Genomic DNA, 20,170 nt, shown 5'->3' with positions numbered 1-20,170 from the left:
TACTGAGAGGTGACTTCTAAATTATCTGCATCAATCAACCTGGACTCAATATTTTACTATATGGTCTACATTACAGGATAAAAACAAAAAGCTAGTCAAAAGAGAATATACTGAGCATACTACCAGAAAATTAGATCATCAGCCAGTTGTAAACAAGACAGCACAAGGTTATTTCTTCAATCACTCCACCAACAAATATTAATTGTTGAGCACTGGGGATGCAATGATGAAAAAGAGAGTTACAGAATTTAGATGAGAGGAAGGCATTTATGAATATAAACTCCTAAGAAAGCATGATTAGAGCTATAAAATATCAAGGTGCTAGAGAACACACAAAAGAGGGCCCCAACCCGGACTTAGGAAGGAGTTAATTGAAGGGAAAGATTTATTTTTTATTTTATTTTTTATTTAAAAAAAAATTTTTTTTAAATTTATTTTTGAGACAGAGCATGGGCAGGGGAGGGGCAGAAAGAGAGGGAGACACAGAATCTGAAGCAGGCTCCAGGCTCTGAGCTGTCAGCACAGAGCCCGACGCAGGGCTCGAACTCACGGACTATGAGATCATGACCTGAGCTGAGGTCGGACGCTTAACCCATTGAGCCACCCAGGCACCCCGGGAAAGATTTATTGAAGGACCCAAACTCTAAGCCAGACCCTGAAGCTTCTTTACCTTTTTAAATTAGCTCATCTGAGAAAAGGGGGACATCTTATTGACCATATCAGACAAAAACTCAATGGTATTAAATGTAAGTCACTGAAGACAGCTACAAGGAGTTTCACCAACTCTCTACCCTCGGCAGGTCGGCAGCAGACCTGCGAAGGAAGTAAGTTGCAAATATACCGTTGATACAGTTAACTCCTTCATCTTTCTCCCAGACGGCTTCTCTTCCTGCATTACCTATCTTAGGCGCTCAGCCTATTTTCAAAGAATGAAAGTATTTCTGTAAGCCCAAACAATGAGGCTGGGTATTTCTTTCACAGTGATGGAGGAAAGCATTACTTCCGAGCAGATAGTGCTTATTTGCTAAATTAGGAAAACAACTCTTCTCTGCCACAAAAGCCAATCAATCATAATTTACTCACACAGTTTTTATCCAAATACAAAACAAAAATCAATGCTTATCTATCAACTCCTTTAACATTCTCCATTCAATCAAATCTCTTTTTCTGTACACTTGACACGTTTTCTTCATTTCTTTGACTGTCTGGAATAAATTTCAACCTCTAAGCCCCATCGATATTTACCTGTTTCTTCAGACCCAATTATTACTTTGTTTAGAGGCTTTCCTCTACTGAGTTTCTCCTGTGTCTTGACACCCTGTATGTTGCTTCAACATTAGAAATTTGACTTGGTCCTTGAGTTATTTTAGGTAAACATTTATGTTTTGTCTCATTACAAACAGGCACCACATACAACTGGAAGGCCTTCAGTTGTGACATCTTACACAGAACCAATCATAGTATCTACCCAGTAAGAAAGGCTGGCAGACTTTCAAATAATAATCATAGCCCTGGATCAAGAAAAATGTCATTAGAAATACATTTAGAAAAAAAAAAAAAAAGAAATACATTTAGAGCCAAAAGACCTGAGTTGTATGCAATTTCATATGTAGTATTACAGAATTCAGTTCTCTCGACCACAGTTTCCTCATCTGAAACCTCTAAGTGCTAAAGATTCGACTATCTCTCTGCCCCTCCCCCACTCGTGCCCTGTCTCTCTGTCTCAAAAATAAACAAAACATAAAAAAAAAAAACAACTTTAAAGATTCAACAAGGAAGAAAACAAACTCCCTACTCTACTAGACCGTGCAAGCCAGAGGGAGAAGAGACACAATCACAAATGTAGGATGGCAACATCTGCTAAGAACAACGTGGAGTAAGGTGTAGACACGGACGGTGGTAGGCTGAAGCTATGCTAGTGAGGGGAAAAAGAGCTTCTGGTGAAGAGACCTTTGAGTGGGTCCTGAAAGAAACGAAGGAGCCAGTCATGTGGATATGTGGGGAGGGTGTTCAGGCCAACATTAGAAACCAGGATAAAGGTCCCACTGGGAATGTGGATGTCCATATTCAAGCAAGAACACAGAGGCCAGAGTGGATGGATGCAGAGAGTGGGTGGGAAGAATATTAGATGTGGTCAGGGAGTGCAGAGGAACAAATCATGTAGGATCTTCCAGAACCTACCACACTGCCTATGGTTTATTAAAAATTTTCTTCTCTCCTATGAGGAGTCTCAACTCAATCATCAGAGATCATGCTTATCTTTATTTACTGTTACATTCCTCAGAAACTAGTACCGTGCCTAGCATAGGATAGGTGTTCAAATACTGAATGAAATCAGATTAAATGTAATCCAGAAACTCTCTTTACCAATGCACTATGCTCAGCAGCTTTTATTTACAATGAGACGTAAAAAAGCTACGCTTGTTAGGGGTCCCTGGGTGGCTCAGTCGGTTAAGCATCAGACTTCAGCTCAGGTCATGATTTCATGGTCCATGACTTTAACCCCGAGTTGGGTTCTGTGCTGACAGCTCAGAGCCTGGAGCCTGCTTCAGATTCTGTATCTCCCTCTCTCTCTGCCCCTCCCGTGTTCATGCTCTGTCTCTGTCTCAAAAACAAACGTTAAAAAAATTTTTAAAAAGAAAAAAGCTACACTTGTTAGATGAATAGTCATTTTTATCAAGTTTAACTCTACACAAGGTGATAATTTGCACACTGGTTTTCACTGAAACAATGGTTGCTGGCTGACCCTGTTGTAAGGTCTTCTGCTAGATCACAGCAGATTCTAAAACCCCACTTCTATTTCCTCTTCAAGAACTAAGCAGAGATAAGGAACTCAGGTATAAGAAACCTGCAATGTGAAGGTGTAAAAAACAAAAAATGCAAAAAGCAGTAGAAAATTCCACTTACCATGACAATTCAGCTTTCCTGAAATTTGAGGAAATAGTTCCCACTAAGAGTCCAAAGACTCTTCATTGCCTATAAGCTTGATTAGAGAACTGACATCCCCAAGAAAAGGCAATATTGTTGCACAAAGTTGCAGCTTTCTCTAGCGGTTAGGTTCTAATCAAGCATTAAATGGCCAGTGCCATTTAAAATTTCTGGATTTCTGGGGTGCCTGTGTGGCTTAGTTGGTTAAGAGACTGACTCTTGACTTCAGCTCAGGTCATGATCTCACGGTTGTGAGACTGAGCCCCGTACAGGGCTCCACGCTGAGGGTGGAGCCTGCTTGGGATTCTCTCCCTCTCTCCTTGTGCCTGTCTCCCTCACTCATGTGCTCTCTCTCTCTCTCAAAATAAGTAAATAAACACTTTAAAAAATAATTTCTTTGGATTTCTATTGGGAACTAAATATTTGAAGCATGCATATGCATATATATGCCACCTCCCAGCAAACATTACCATCAAGAAGCCAAGAGAAATGTCCAGATGATTTTCAGTCACCAAACTACAAAATTTTGCCATCTGTATAACCACATCATATGGCAGTCAAGAACAGCTTCATATATTCATCTTTTTTTTTTTTTTTTAGTTTTTTTTTTTCAACGTTTATTTATTTTTGGGACAGAGAGAGACAGAGCATGAACGGGGGAGGGGCAGAGAGAGAGGGAGACACAGAATCGGAAACAGGCTCCAGGCTCCGAGCCATCAGCCCAGAGCCTGACGCGGGGCTCAAACCCACGGACCGCGAGATCATGACCTGGCTGAAGTTGGACGCTTAACCGACTGCACCACCCAGGCGCCCCCATGTATTCATCTTTTAACTCCACATTTTCCAAACAATCTCTCTCTCTGTTAGATTCACATTGTTCCTAATGACCAAAACTCACTACCTATTGTTCCTTTCTCAAAAGTTATGTTCTCACAGGGGCGCCTGGCTGGCTCAGTCAGTAGATCATGTGACTCTTGATCTCAGGATTCTGAGTTCAAGCCCCATGTTGGGGGCAGAAATTACTTCAAAATAAAGTTTAAATTTAAAAAAGTACATAGTCTTGGGGCGCCTGGATGGCTCGGTTGGTTAAGCATCCAACTTCGGCTCAGGTCATGATCTCGCGGCTTGTAGGTTCAAGCCCCATGTCCAGCTCTGTGCTGACAGCTCTGAGCCTGGAGCCTGCTTCTGATTCTGTCTCCTTCTCTCTCTGCCCCTCCCCCACTTTTGCTGTCTCTATTAAAAATAAACGTAATAAAAAAAAATTTTTTTAAATAAAAAAGTATATAGTCTTACAAATGAAGTATGCACAATGCTTAGTAACCAAGAAGTTACAAATTCAGGAAAATTGTATTTGAATTGTATGATAAATGAAAAATGCTAACTGCAACATAAAGGCACAAATACACATAACACATGATTAAAATTCAACTGTAAATATGAAAAGTAACTAGAGATTTTATTAATTAGCACAAAAAATTCATGTTCAAAATTACAGCCTACTCTAAACCTGGCAGGCTACAGAACCACTCTAGCCTTTAGCGCGTCTGATTTGGCCAGAATAGTGGGTTTTAATCCGTCTGCTTTGTTTTAATGTGAATTTGACTACTTTAAGGAAGTACAGTACCAGTATTTTGTTTTACCACACACACCCCCACTCCCAGTTGTATAATGCTGAGCCTCATTTATGTTAGTTGGCCCTAGAAGTATTTAAATTTGCAAACCTTGCAATTAATTGCAGGCGAAGATGTTTGGTCTCTTATGCAAATTCTGAAATGACTTTGGAAAACTCTGAAATAACCACAGTCCTGGACAAGCACTAATTTTTTTCAGTGATACAAACATTATAGAAAAATAAACAATGAAATATTTTCTTCAGGCAACCTTAGGTTCACCATTCTGTTTTCCGAGATTCTCCAGTATCAAAAAAGCTTCAGAAGTCAACCACCCCAATTTTCATCATTTGCCTATTAGGTTTAATTAGAGAACCACTGGGGGCCCGGGGAGGCAACGTGACTAGTCCAAGGTCCTATAGCCAATTCGTATCTTGATTACAAATGGGTTTTAAATTTACTTCCTTCCCCCAGTAAGATTTTGATTTGTCAAGGGCAAAGAGTAGTGTTTTCCATTATTTTGAGGCTTTTTCTAACACTCTGCTCAGCAAATATTCAATAAGTGGTACTGAGATTTCCTCCTAAGAGATAAACTCAATTCTTGTTTATAAATCCAGTAAAACCTTGGTTTGTGAGCATAATTCTTTCTGGAAACAAGCTTATAATCCAAAGCACTTGTATATCAAAGGGAATTTCAAGAACCATTGGCTCAGTTGTGATCATGTGATGTTTGGCATCATGTACTATTTGTATTGCAAGACATTGCTCGTTTATCAAGTTAAAATGTATTAGAAATGTTTACTTGTCTTGCAAAACACTCGCAGAACAAGTTACTTGCAATCCAAGGTTTTACTGTAATCAGAAACTGGGGCACCTGGGTGGCTCAGTCAGTTAAGTATCCGACTCTTGGTTTTGGCTCATGTCATGATCTTGTGGTTCATGACTTTGAGCCCTGAGTTGGGCTCTGTGCTAACAGCACAGAGCCCGCTTGGGATTCTCTCTCTCTCTCTCTCTCTGCCCCTCCCCTACTTGTGCTTGCTCTCTCTCTCTCGAAATAAACTTAAAAAAAAAAAAAAATCAGAACCCAACTTACACAACGTTCTGTGTCAATTATATTTCAATAAAGCTGGAATTTAAGGTGTTACTTCTCTCTTACGGCATAGTGTATCTGTGAATTAGGGATGGGAGGGAGGTGTGCTAATTCAGATACTGGGAAAGCTACAGTAGATTGTTCCATGCATAAGAACACCTGCTGGAATCTATCTTGAACTCATACTGTGCAACCTGGGCATGTGAGGTCATTAATTCCCCACAGAGGAACCCTTGCCAATGGGGTCAGGGGCCAGGGGATAAATGTTCCCCATCTGAGGTACATTCAAACTGCTTCCTAGAAGATTCTGGCAGTTTTCAGCCCGACTGCCACAGTAGTGACCTCCTAAATAAATAAGCTTGTAGCAGCTTTCTCTCCTGCTTCATTTTCCCAAGCCCCTACTACTGGTTTCTGAGAATCTCAGGGTCTGTTTTCCAGGGTGGGTCGCAGGCTTGACACAATAGAGATGGTCACAACTGGGAGAATCAGCACAATTCATCAGCTTTCTCAACACGTGAGGTCCACCCCTTGTCCCAGGACAGAAATCCAGTTCTTCAAAGAAGAGTGTGCAAGTCTAGTATCATTTCCACACGTAAGTGGGACAAAAAAGAGAGAAGAACTTGTATAAAACCAGGTCCTGGTTTTTTTATGTAAATTCAGTGATGCAAATTTAATGATGTAACGTGGAAAGGCGTCTCTTTAAGAACTGGGACAGGCAATGTGAGAACAAAAGTCATAGTCAAAACTCCCTATGGGGCGCCTGGGTGGCGCAGTCGGTTAAGCGTCCGACTTCAGCCAGGTCACGATCTCGCGGTCCGTGAGTTCGAGCCCCGCGTCAGGCTCTGGGCTGATGGCTCAGAGCCTGGAGCCTGTTTCCGATTCTGTGTCCCCCTCTCTCTCTGCCCCTCCCCCGTTCATGCTCTGTCTCTCTCTGTCCCAAAAATAAATAAACGTTGAAAAAAAAAAAATTAAAAAAAAAAAAAAAAAAACTCCCTATACTCCTTTCCATGGAACTCTGCAAGGACTCACTACTGAATCTTCACAATGTGCCTTAAAATGATGAAGATACTATTATGTAGGTGACCCTTGAACAAAGCAGGAGTTTGGGCACCGACCCCTCCCATGCAGATTTACACCACACATAATATACCATCTCTGTATTCATCCCCATCCCCTAGAAGAGCTGGATGACAGGAATAAAGAATCTTTTGAAGTCTGTGTACTGCTAAACAGGAATAGAAATAGACTGCCACTCATCATCTAGCTAAGGAAGGCAAATGCGAAAGGTTCACTCACACATCATTGAATTCCTCCAGAGACCTTGCAGGTGTAAAAACATCCAACAGACCAATCACCTATGAGAAAACAGAAAAATCAGACAGTAAATAAATATAGAACCATAGTACCCATCAAGCTTAGTCATTTTAATAGGAACGAATTTCAAATCCTACCATCTCAGTTCAATAACACCACAACATCATACATTTAACTACAACTTATTTTTTACCCATATTATGGTTTTGATTTTTACTTGTTAACATCATTTCCCATAACATATTTTACCACTAAAAACTTCATCTCTTTAGAATTTGCTCACATTTAGCCACTTGTAAATAAGAAGCAAAAAGATTTAGGGCTCTTGACTCACATATGCACTAATAGACTAATGATTAACAAGCAGAAAAAGGTCAGACTTCTAGAACTATTATTACAGTATCATGTTTCTTTTTTTTTAATGTTTATTTACTTATTTATTTTGAGAAAGAGAGAGAGAGCGAGTATGCATGCAAGTGGGGGAGGGGCAGAGAAAGAGGAAGAGAATCACAAAGGTTCTGCACTATCAGCACAGAGCCCAACACGGTGCTCAATCTCACAAACCATGAGATCATAACCCGAGCAGAGATCAAGAGTAGGACACTTAACCAACTAAGCCACACAGGTGCCCCAGCATCATGTATCTTTTTTAAACGTATTATCATTCCATGAAAATTTTCCAGATGTCGTCTTCAAGACTGATATTTTTGAGCTCCAAAATATTCTCTTAGTATATAATCTTGGTATTATTCTTACAATAGTCTTAAAATTCAGATACTTTTCTTAATCATCATCAGGTATTTGGATCAGAAAATTTAAAAATTTTTTCAAAAGGCTATCTTTATGGAAGGATAAAGCGAAAACTACTTAATACTCAGTAATCCATGGTCTTTGAGCAGTTTTTCTGGTCGTGGAGTTATACTGATCAATCCATTTATACCACCACCATTCCCCAACCACCATCAGTTACTTCTAAAACAAGAGTTAAGAATATCTGGAAATGATCCTGAGAAACTTAACAGGAACCCATGGGGGAGGGGAAGGAAAAAAAAAAAAAGAGAGAGGTTAGAGGGGGAGAGAGCCAAAGCATAAGAGACTCTTAAAAAATGAGAACGAGGGGCGCCTGGGTGGCGCAGTCGGTTAAGCGTCCGACTTCAGCCAGGTCATGATCTCGCGGTCCGTGGGTTCGAGCCCCGCGTCAGGCTCTGGGCTGATGGCTCGGAGCCTGGAGCCTGTTTCCGATTCTGTGTCTCCCTCTCTCTCTGCCCCTCCCCCGTTCATGCTCTGTCTCTCTCTGTCCCAAAAATAAATAAACGTTGAAAAAAAAAAAAAATGAGAACCAACTGAGGGCTGAAGTGGGGTGGGAGGGAGGGGAGTGGAGGGTGGGTGATGGGTATTGAAGAGGGTATCTTTTGGGATGACCACTGGGTGTTGTATGGAAACCAATTTGACAATAAATTTCATAGATTAAAAAAAAAAAAAGAATATCTGGAAATGAAACAAATGAAAGCCAAATGGCCTTCATGAAAATTGACCCATGACAGTGGCCTCATTAGCATGTTGCTCTAACCAATCAAGCTAAACAAACAGCTCTGAAAGTAAAATACACCAATGCTCAAAACCTTATCATGAAAAAGCACACTTTTAATTAGAATGTTACTCCACTCATTCAACTATCAGGCTTTTAAAAGCAATTTCAATTATATAGCCTGAACCCAAAAGGGAAAGGCCTTGGAAGTCAAGGAGAATAGCTTTCCAAAACTTTACATCTTATTCCAAAGGAAAGGTACCTGTAAGACCATTAGCCAGACAACTGTATACAAGAAAACCAAAACTGGGATGTCTGGGTGGCTCAGATGATTACATGTCCAACTCTTGATTTCGGCTCAGGTCATGACCTTGCAGTTTGTGAGATCGAGCCCCACATTGGCTCGTTGTTGACAGCACAGAGCCTGCTTGGGATTCTCTCTCTCCCCCTCTCTCTGCCCCTTCCTGCTCATGCTTTCTCTCTTTCTCAAAATAAATAAATAAACTTAAAAAAAAAAAAAGGAAAACCAAAATTACTTATAACTGTACTACCCATTATAACTATCATTAACATTTTGAGATATTTCCTTTGATTTTTCTGATATATGTAAAATAAGTTCGGGTTATATTCTGCATACAGTTTTATATCCTGCCTTGTCACTATATAATGACTATTCTCATATCTTCAAATATATTTCATGCTCTACCATTTGTATATACCGTTAATTAACCAATTTCCTATCTTTGGACATTTAAGGAACACTGCAACTGTGCATGTACACGTGTACGTAATATATATTTTGCACATCTTGTATTTCCTTCCAGAAAATAAATTTCAACAAATAGAATTACAGCATCAAAGGATACTGATATATTTAAGGATCTTAGTATTGTCAAATTGTCCTACATAAAGCTGAGGTCAATTTACATTCCCACCAATAGTGTATCTGTGACCTTGTAACAGCTCTGAATCGTGCTTTAAGTCACATCATTTTCTTTTACCTTCTCCATCTAAACCATAACTGTTTTTCTTGAGCCTGATATACTCCTGGCTTAAGATCTTTGGTCTTTTGATTACTCTGCCCATCCCCACTTGTACTTTAGGTAACTGAGATCTAGAAGTCGATTTCGTTCAACTGTTCCAATATTTTTTAATCATTGATTCTTATTACGTGAGATGCTCCATCTCCCCAATGACAGGAAAAGTTTAAAACAATTTACATTGTTTTACATTATTTCAATTGTGATTGTGAAAATCCTCAAATTAAAGTAAAATTAAAACACTAGGTGTCAATTTACATAGGATTTTTCATGTAAGAGTTACCTCAAAGATAGTAAAACAATGTAAGTCCAAAATATTTTCAAATAAAGCTCCAACTTCAATTTGAAAACACAACAAGCATTTTGGAATCAAACAGCTGTAAGTCTGAACTCCACAGTCAGTTTGTGATTTCCTGGATCCATGAACTTATGTCTTTTTCATTCCAATAACCCCAGCACTTGGAATACTGTCTGGCACATAGCACCTCAAGTAATATTTGTTAAATAAATGAAAGAAAGGAATCCTCTCTGAGCCTCATTTTCCTCATATGAAAGAGAGGGGGATGCGTATTTTTATCCCATTGTGAGGAAGATTAAAGAGACAGTGTAACTGAAGGTGCCTAGCACAAAGGACTGACCCTCTGTGGATTACCAAATTAAGTGGTGATCACAGTCCTTAGAGTTTATAAAGAATTACAAAATACAAATCACAGAAACAATCTGAAGCAGCTACTTCCAGTAACGAAATCTGAGATACAAAGCTAATCTAAATTATTCAAATGACTAAGAAGCATGCCTGCAAGAAGCACAATAAACTGATTTGGAAAAAATAACAGCACAAGCATGTTAGCAAACAGTCTATCAAATTTTAATTTCTTTAAAAGGACACATCTTATGAGATTAAAACTACCCATGTTACATCAAAGTATCTTTAATTTTTTGTGGGCTTTTACATTAATTACATTACATTAATTGTATTTATGGAGTACTCACGAAAAGGAAAATACTATAAAACGAGTTTCCCAGCATTAAACTGGGGAACTTGGGGGAACATTCCATAATCTATTCACTTCTCAATTCTTATTTTGCTAAATGTTTGTTTGTTTGTTTATTGATTTTGAGAGAGAGAGAGAGCACGAGTGGGGTAGAGGCAGAGAGAGAGGGAGAGAGGATCCCTGCTCAGCACGGAGCCCAACAAGGAGCTCTATCCCACACTGTGAGATCATGATATGAGCCAAAATCAAGAGTTGGATGCTGAGCCAACTGAGCCACCCAGGTGCCCCTATTTCCCATTTCTTGAATGGAAATTTCCTTTTAATTCAAGTTATATTTTAGCCTGTTTCTTTACTCCTGCTTTCAGACACCCAAAAGTAACCCAGGAATCAATTATTTAGAAAAGACATTTACAATACAAATAATCACCAAATGTCCCTGATGACTGTCCTACAACAGTCAAAAACTGATGGACAGAAGTGATACATTTTTACCAAATTGGCACACACTCAAGAGAAAGCCCACTTTAACTCAGAAACCAACAATATTTAATATCTTTAACACAAGTGCACCAAAACAATGACCGGATCTACCACGGTAAGGTAGATCCCAAATAAAAATTTTTAAAGGATTCCTTGAATAGTTTTAAATTTCAAAATGCACAGATCTCCAGGCCCTTAACTCCAGGCAATCTTTACAGTACCTACCCAGATGGCAAAAAGCTGCAGCTGGCAAGATGCTCCCCTTTCATGTTTCCTTAGAGCAGGTGTTAATGAGATCAAGGTCGCAAGTTCAATCAGGAATGCACCAGGTAACTTTGTTCAAAGAATAACTCTTATAGGCACAGAGGATATTCTCCCTAGCTCATTCCCCTTTACCCATCTGGTAAATGTGTGTCTGCCATTCGTTATCACTAATAAAAGAAATAAACTCAAGATGACATATTGATTCTGAGTCCAGCATTTTTGGGGAAAAGATCACATGTGCATTTGGCACCTAGAAATTACATTTGTTACCAATACTTAATATTGTCAAGAGTTTTAAGCTGCTACTGTTTTTGGAGGCCTGGTGTTTTTGGAGGTACCGTGGCCCAAAAGAGTCATTTACTTATTTATTTTACAGATTTTATTTTTAAGTAATATCTACACCCAATGTGGGGCTCAAATTCACAACCCGGAGATCAAGAGTCACATGCTCTACTGACTGGGCCAGGCAGGCAACCCCCAAAAAAGTCATTTAAGAAAAAGAAAGAGGAAGAGAAAGAGGAAGATGAAGGAGAGGAACTCCTCTAAAAATCCTCGATTAAACTTACTTGGAAACCTTGGCTCTTCCCTGGGTAAAACTACTTTTACACTGTCAGTTCCTAAGGGTTTGTAGAATAGGCTGAAGTTCAGGAATTTTTCTACATGGAGTCAAAGTCTGTTAGCCCCTTCCCATTCCTCCTTCAAATACTTGCCAACAGAAGAGAGAACTCTGAAACGTTCAGCCATGTGCCTTCTTTTGTTCAAAACCAAATCACCAATACTTAAGTACAGGTGCTCTACATTCATACTGCTAAAACCCAAACATGTTACCATAAAAAGACCAACTGCTATTAAGCAAGCTGCTTATACAACACCTTGTGTAGATTAAAATCCTAATACTATCAGTCCTCTTTTTTAAAAGATTCTTTTAGCCTCTCCTAAATTAGAACAATTATATCCCATCACTGTGGCCTTTTCGTTTCTACAGAGTGACCCAAATGTAACCAGCCTAATATCATATAAGACACATTTTGAAGTGTCTCATTACAGAAAACTAAAGCACAAAAAACTAAATAAGGCTGTTTCTTATGACCAGTAGAAAAGCCAAGGCATGGATTCAGATAACCCAAAAGAATCCCTGCCCTAAACATTGGCTTAAATGGTCTATGAAGCGAGGCAGAACAATAAAGTATGGCACTGGTAATCTAAACCAGATGTTCGTAAATGAGTGCTGGCAACATCGGTGGGATCCCAAGGCCTCCTGAAAGTGCTTTGGGGTTCCATAAATGTTTGGCTTGTACTCCATTTTCAAAGTATTCTTTATTTAAAAGCTATGATAATGTCTTTGTCACATTTATTAATGTGTAATGAAAAACAGCATACACACTCAACTGTGTTAAAAACCAAATGTAAACGCATCAGTTAAGCTGCCAGGCCACCTTGATTTTATGCAGACCCTGGAAGAGAGCTTCTCCTGCTGGCTTTTTCCATGTATATCAACTTCTTGTAAACATGTCACTGATTGGGAAGGCTGCAGCTCTGCACGGAACTGTTTAAAAACTCAGGTTTGCACATGGATGCTCATGCACACTATACCCAGGAATAGAAGTTACCTGTGGAGAACAACTTGCTCAATAGGATGCAATTAAAACAAACTATGAAAATAAATAAGAAGCTAAAGCTGTAATTACAAGAGCATCCATAATCCAATTCCAAATTTAAGTCTCAATGTTCCCAATGTAGAAGAAATTTGTACCTTGGGAAGCAAATGTATGTTAATAAAGGATCACATCTCTGTAATTTTTTTCTTACCATGGGAAAAAAATTCAATTATTAAGACAGAAAAGGTCTGAATAGCCAAGTAATAAATTTACAGATTTTGAATTTTTTTCTACACCATAACAATCCATAGGGTCAAATGATTCTAAAATCTCTATCGCCACTGTTTCTACAATGCTACAAATTTTACAGATCCTTTCGTACACAGACACATAAATTCTTTTAAACTTGATTTTGAGGGGCGCCTGGGTGGCGCAGTCGGTTAAGCGTCCGACTTCAGCCAGGTCACGATCTCGCGGTCCGTGGGTTCGAGCCCCGCGTCAGGCTCTGGGCTGATGGCTCGGAGCCTGGAGCCTGTTTCCGATTCTGTGTCTCCCTCTCTCTGTGCCCCTCCCCCGTTCATGCTCTGTCTCTCTCTGTCCCAAAAATAAATAAACATTGAAAAAAAAAAAAAAATTTAAAAAAAAAAAAAAAAAACTTGATTTTGAAATTTAGGAAAGTAAGTATCTTCAATCGATTGTTTTTTTTTCTCTTTCAGCTAACATTGCAATTGCATCCCTTTATTTACTGCATTGGGGTTTTTACGTTTATTTATTTGTTTTGAAAGACAGAGTGTGTGTATGTGTGTGCACTCGTGCCAGTGAGCAGAGCAGGGGTGGGGCACAGAGAGAGGAAGAGAACCCCAAGCAGGCTCTGTGCTGTCACAAGCAGGCAAGCACAGAGCCCTACTCAGGGCTCAATCTCACGGAACATGAGATCATGACCTGAGCTGAAACCAAGAGTCGGATGCTCAACCGACAGAGCCACCCAAATGCCCCCACGGTATTAGGATTTTCTAGGATTTTAGGATTTTTTGCAGTATGGCATTGCTTTCAAATTCCCAAACTGACAGAAAGGAAAAAGTTACATTTAACTTAAATGATGTCTTTGTCACATTTATTAAAATGCCTGAATTTGGAAAAGCTGTCTTGAAAAAGATTAAAAAGGAAAATTATAATATTAAATTATCCATAAAATAACAGCCACCTTTGAAAGGACATTCAGTGAGCCTAACACATGCTGCCTCAAACTTCCCCACCGAAATAATCCATAATAACATAAAATAGCCTTGGACTCCCATATTTGGACACTACAGCCTGAAGTAAATGTAGTAAAGAATGCAAATTTGTTTAATCTTTTCTCTCAAAAATCCTTTCATTAAAAAAGTCTGTTCAATGCAGTGGCCACTACACCCCAGTATGAGGCGCGGTCCACAGCGTGATGCGTTCTAATGTACGCCCATTTGCAGCAATTAAAACACAACTTTTTCCAGTTTATTCAACAGCAGCATTTATTCTTCCTTGAATGAATAACTTACATTTTCATGTTTCATATGTTTAAGTAACCGCAGTTCTCTGTAGGTCCTTTTGGCATGAATGATGGACTGAAACGGTCTGGAGAGCTTCTTCACTGCCACACGTAACCCAGTTTTTGTGTCAAAGGCAGCACTAAGGAAAAAAAAAAAACACAGGAAAAATTCATCATTAAATGTGCTTTAAATATTTCAAAATCAGTATTTATAAGGCTTTTCCTTTTTCAGATTAAATGGGTCTACACAAAGATACATAAAAAGTATAAAATATAAACATAAAAACTAAAACAACCTATAACCCCACTATCCAAAGTAATCTGTTAATTATGGTGTTTCCTTCTCATCTTTTTTTTGATGCATCTAAATCAGGGATCAGAAAATTTTTTCTATGAAGGACCAGATAGTAAATATTTTAGACTCTGGGAGGCTTAGGGTCTTTGTTACAACTCCTCAACAACTCTGTGGTCATAGAAAGCAGCTAGACAATAAATTTAAAAATGGATGTAGTTGTGTCCCAGTTAACTTGAAAATAAGCAGCCACTTCATCTACATGAGCCAATAGACTGATATATAAAGAGCTGGACTCTGTCTTCTCTGATGTAGCCTTCACTGTCACCTTGCCACCAAATACTGCCTGACCAGAGAGGAGGGCTTGGGATGCTTTCAGGGCAATGAGTTGGCACAACAATTTCCTGAGCATCTACAAAGTATCTGCCACTTTTTAGAAGCTTAGATGTAGTAAGGAACAGGTCAACAAATCTCAGCCCTCAGGGGATGGGGGTAGGGAAGAACAGGATAATAAAAATAATTTCAAATAGTGATGAATGTTAGGACTAAATAAAACAGAATGGGACAAATGAAGACAGCCAGTGGGGTTTTGCTACTTTAGCTAGAATGTCTGAGGAAGTACATTTGAGCTGAGACGACTGAATGATGAGAAAGCAATAGCCATATAAAGGTATAGGGAAAAAGAACGTCAAACAGAAAAAAACAACAACAGTATTATTAATATTTATGGAGTCTTTATCATATACCAGAAACTATTCTAGGCCCTTTACATTAATTTTTAAAATTAAAATTAAAATAATTTTTAATCCCTAACACCCCTACAAAGTGAATGCTATTATCATTCCCCCAGTCAGAAATTTGGAAACTGAAGCACGGAGAGATTAAGCAACTTGACCATGATCACAAAGCTAGAAAGTGGCAGGAGCAGAGAATCTGGATCCACAGCTCATGCTATTAACCACTTTGCCATGCTGCCTCTCAGAAGAACTAGTGCAAACAAAGGAAAAAAGAAACAGTGGTAGAAAAACTATGGCGTGCTGGAGGGCATAAAGATGGCCTGTGTAGGTGGGACACAGGGAGCAAGGGGAGAGTAGAAAAGAATGAGGTCAGAGGCATGGGCAGAGGCTAGATCATGTAGGACAACTACAGCAAGAATCCTGATGTGTATTTTAATTATTTTTAGAGACTGGGCTAATCCAATCATGCCGCATCCTCCTGTTTATCTCAGCCTCTAATGGGCATCCAAGACTTTGGGATCATCTACCATGACCAAACTCTTTCCCATGTGACTCTGTACTTGTTCCAGAAGTTCCCCTCCCTTCACTCCCAAATCCTTACACTATGTCCTTACTCTTCAACTCCCAATTTGTTATCAACTCCTGTAAATCTTCAACCCCTTTTCTGAGCCTTCCCTCCAACTCTTTGATTTAATTGAAACTAGGCTCTACCTTGAAGACACTACTTGTCTTACAGCCCTGCCCTTAGCGGGCACATCCCAGGTACCTCAAAGCTAGCAGGTGGGGCAGATGTCCTCCTTGCCAACCATGCCTACTTCCAGCCTCTAATTCTCCATTAGTTCCATTCTCCCTGCTGCTATAATCCACTGACCTGGAATTTTCCATTATTTACCAAAAAGTTAGTTCCTATCTCAAAGTCTCTCTCCACCCTCAACATCTGTCATCATTCTTGGCAACTTCAACATCCAGGTGGAAGGCACATCCAACATCCCGGCCTCTCGGTTTCCTGACCTCTCCAGGAAACTCCACCTCGTCCAGCCACCTCCATGGTCACACCCTGGACCTCTGTCTCCACCAAAAGCTGCCCTGCCTACACAATTTTGAATGCCAGCACCCGTTTTCCATCACAAACCTTCTTTGCCTTTCAGTTTACTTCTAGTTTAATTGTATCCTGACTACAACAATTTGTGGACCTCATCGTCACTGCCTGATTCGACCCTTCAAGCCCTCTCCCATCTTCATTTTCCTTCTCGCCTGGCTTAGATTGCATGTTCCCTTGTGTGTTTGCCTCTCTCTCCTATACTCACCTGGATAAAGTCTGACTTTGGGTGATCTCAACTATTTTTATTTCCCTTGTCTGAATCCAAGAACAAATTGTGGTTGAAGAAAAAAAAAATGGACAATCATACAGACTGGTTTCATTCTTAATTTCTGGCCTTACCCTCAAATAAGGCTCTCAAAACTGCCACTTTTTTTTTTTTAAGAATTTTTTTTTTAAGTTTACTCATTTTTTTTTTTTTTTTAACGTTTATTTATTTTTGGGACAGAGAGAGACAGAGCATGAACGGGGGAGGGGCAGAGAGAGAGGGACACACAGAATCGGAAACAGGCTCCAGGCTCTGAGCCATCAGCCCAGAGCCTGACGCGGGGCTCGAACTCAAAGACCGCGAGATCGTGACCTGGCTGAAGTCGGACGCTTAACCGACTGCGCCACCCAGGCGCCCCTAGTTTACTCATTTATTTTGAGAGAAAGAACATGAGCAGGGAAGGGGCGGAGAAAGAGGGAGAGAGAGAAAGGAAGAGAGAGAACCCCTAGTAGGCTCTGCACTGTCAGTGCAGAACGCAACACGGGGCTTGAACTCATGAACCGTGAGATCATGACCTGAGCTGAAACCAAGAGCTGGACACTCAACCGAACCACCCAAGTGCCCTAAAACTGCCATTTTTTTTCCCCTAGGAAGTCCATTTTCTTACTCAAAGTCATCATTTGACACTGTCACTCTCTTCAAACCTCTAATTCACTCTCTTCCCTCAAAGTTGTCCTTGGCTTCATTGGGAAAATAGAAACCATCAAAGGGAAGCTCCATCTGCCTCCTGGGTAAGTCTACAAACCCACCTGCAGTTGGACCTATCTTCTCTGCTTTGTCTCTTGCTCTAACTAAGAACACATGTCCTTTCTTACAAAAATCCAAGACCTCTCACTTTGGAGCCATCTCCCTCCTCCTTTCAAGTTCTTTACTCCTTCATTCCTTTTCTCTCTCCATTCTGAGCTTCTGCCTATCTTTTGGATCATTCTCATCAACATAAATATGCTCTAGTTATTTCCCACCCTCAACAAACAAACAAAAACTTAACCTTGAAAGCTCCTCACTACAGTTAATGTTCTCCAAGGGTTCTCAAAGTATGGTTCCTAGATCAGTAGCATTCGTGTCACCTGGGAACTTGTAAGAAATGCACATTCTCAGGTGTCACCCTAGACCTACTGAATTGGATGGAAACCCTGAAGTGGGTCCAGCAATCTGTATTTTATGAAGCCCGCCACATAACTCTAACCCACAGTGAAGTCTTTACCTCTGCCATTCCACAGACCAGCAACACTGGCATTATGTGGGAGCTCTTTAGAAATGCAGAATCTCAGCCCTTAAAGTAGAATCTACATTTTGACAAGATCTCCAGGTAATTCATGTGTATCTTAAGGTGTGAGTCATTTCCTTGGCTCCCATTCTTTCCTCAACCCATTACACTGAAACCGTTCTTCTCGGGTCATTAATGACCTGTTACCAAATCCAACTGCCACTTTTCTGGATTAGAAATTGACACGGTTAACACTTCCCCTTTCTCTAAACACTCTCCATTCTGGAGTCCGTATCAGCACATTCTACTGGTTTTCTGTGACCTCTATGGCAACTCCCTCTCTGTCCTCATTGCATGTGGTTCCTCTACTTGAACTCTGTTAGTTCCTCAGGGCATGGCACTAGGGCCTCTTCTCTCTCCTACATTCTTCTGGATAATCTCATCTATGTCCAAGACTTAAATGCCATCTTATATTGAAAACTCCCAAATCTCTCACTGAAATCCCTTCTCTGAGCCTGACTGCCTTCCTAACATCTCCATATGAAAAACACATAAGCACCTTAAAGCTTAGCAAGTTCAAAACACCTATAACTATTCCTCTCCTTGTCTCTTATATTTCAATAAATGGACTTTCCATCCAATTGCTCAAGTCAGACATCTGAGTATCACTTGTTTTCTCCCTTTCCTCCAGCTCCAGCCTCCTGGTCCCCATCCAAACCTATCAGCAAGTCTTGTAGTTTCCCATCTCCAAAATACATCTCTAATTCAACTTCTCTCCATTGCACTGCTAACATACTAGTCCAAATCATCCTCGTCACCAGCCTGCCTTCTTCTGCTGGTCTCCCTACCTCCTGTTTTGTGACATTCTTTTTCTTTTTTTTAATTTTTTTTTAACATTTATTTATTTTTGAGACAGAGAGAGGCAGAGCATGAATGGGGGAGGGTCAGAGAGAGGGAGACACAGAATCTGAAACAGGCTTCAGGCTCTGAGCTGTCAGCACAGAGCCTGACACAGGGCTCGAACTCACGGACCGTGAGATCATGACCTGAGCCGAAGTTGGACGCTTAACCGACTGAGCCACCCAGGCGCCCCTGTTTTGTTACATTCTAATACACTCACCACAAGCATCCAATTCAATCTTTTAAAAATATAAATTAGATGACACTACCCATTGCTTTCAAATCCTTCAAGAAATTTCCTTGGTACATAAAATAAAATGCAAGTTTCCTATCATAGCCTACAAGGCTCAGATGACCTGACCACCAATGACCACTCTAACCTGCTCCTGCATGACTCTTTCCTTTCCCCCAGCCACTATGTTTTGAACATGCTGGCTCCTTTTAGTTCCTTCAACTCTTCAGACAGGCTGTTTCTGGTTCCTGAGCTGCTCTTCTCTCCCACCTCCACTCTACCCTACAGCCAAATCCTTCTTCTTCAAGCATTGGTTTAAATAGCCATCCCCCTCAGAGATGTATCAACAGGTCTGTTATTCTCTGTCACAACACCCTCCTTCTTGTTTCCTTCCTTATCCTACAAAAAGGGAGGGGGTGTTCTCTTCTCTCCCACTCCTGTTCCTACAAACCCATAAAATAATAACTTCTTCCCTCTTGGAAGTACCAAGTCAACTTATCCTCTTCTCTAAACCCCTCAATGGCTCTTGTGAGACAGAAAATGGCCCCTGCTATGTGACCCATCCTCCTCAACTCTCCACCTCAGTTTGCCTGCCCACCTGTAGGCTGAACATGTTCTCTCCTCCACTGATAAGCCCTTGGGGACCTCCTGGAGCAAGGAATGTCATCAGGTTTCTGGCTGACCTGCCTATGACTGAATGTGCAAGTTCAACTCAGTAGGGAAAAAATAAGAAGGCTACTTGAGCTGCCTGTCCAAGCTGTTCTCCATGCCAGCTTTACAGTAATAAAGTACATATTTTCATCTCTATTTGACTCCTGTATCTATTCAGCAAAAGGTAGGCTAGGATTAATCAGTACCCTATCCCAATAATCACAATTTATTACTGTATGTTTATTTACCACCCAGCAGGGTGGTTAAATAAGGGCTAGGGCTTTGGTATTAGACAATCTGGATTTCAATTCAAATTCTGTCACTTAGTAGCTATATAATCTTGAGAAAGTTAATTAAATTCTCTCGGGCTTATATATAAAATGAGGATAAGGTACGTATCTAATAAAGAGAA

At 40.2% G+C, this 20,170-nt stretch overlaps 1 protein-coding gene across 3 annotated transcripts in view; it reads right to left on the bottom strand.

The window, feature by feature from the left end:
• Positions 1-20,170, bottom strand: part of MAPK14 (mitogen-activated protein kinase 14) — a 76,720-nt gene that overhangs the window by 36,720 nt on the left and 19,830 nt on the right. For all 3 annotated transcript variants that reach the window (XM_086706690.1, XM_086706689.1, XM_086706688.1), the window contains exons 2-3: positions 14,383-14,512; positions 6,925-6,983 (exon numbers count right to left, since the gene is read on the bottom strand). In XM_086706690.1, the coding sequence (XP_086562816.1) occupies positions 6,925-6,983; positions 14,383-14,512 (189 nt within the window). The remainder of the gene's footprint in view (positions 1-6,924; positions 6,984-14,382; positions 14,513-20,170) is intronic.

The sequence above is a fragment of the Puma concolor genome, chromosome B2 (genome assembly GCF_028749965.1).
Source record: "Puma concolor isolate L17-30 chromosome B2, mPumCon1.1.hap2, whole genome shotgun sequence".
NCBI classification, from domain to species: Eukaryota; Metazoa; Chordata; class Mammalia; order Carnivora; family Felidae; genus Puma; species Puma concolor.
Note: the sequence above shows the minus strand (reverse complement) of the source record. Positions and strands in the feature narration are given on the sequence as shown.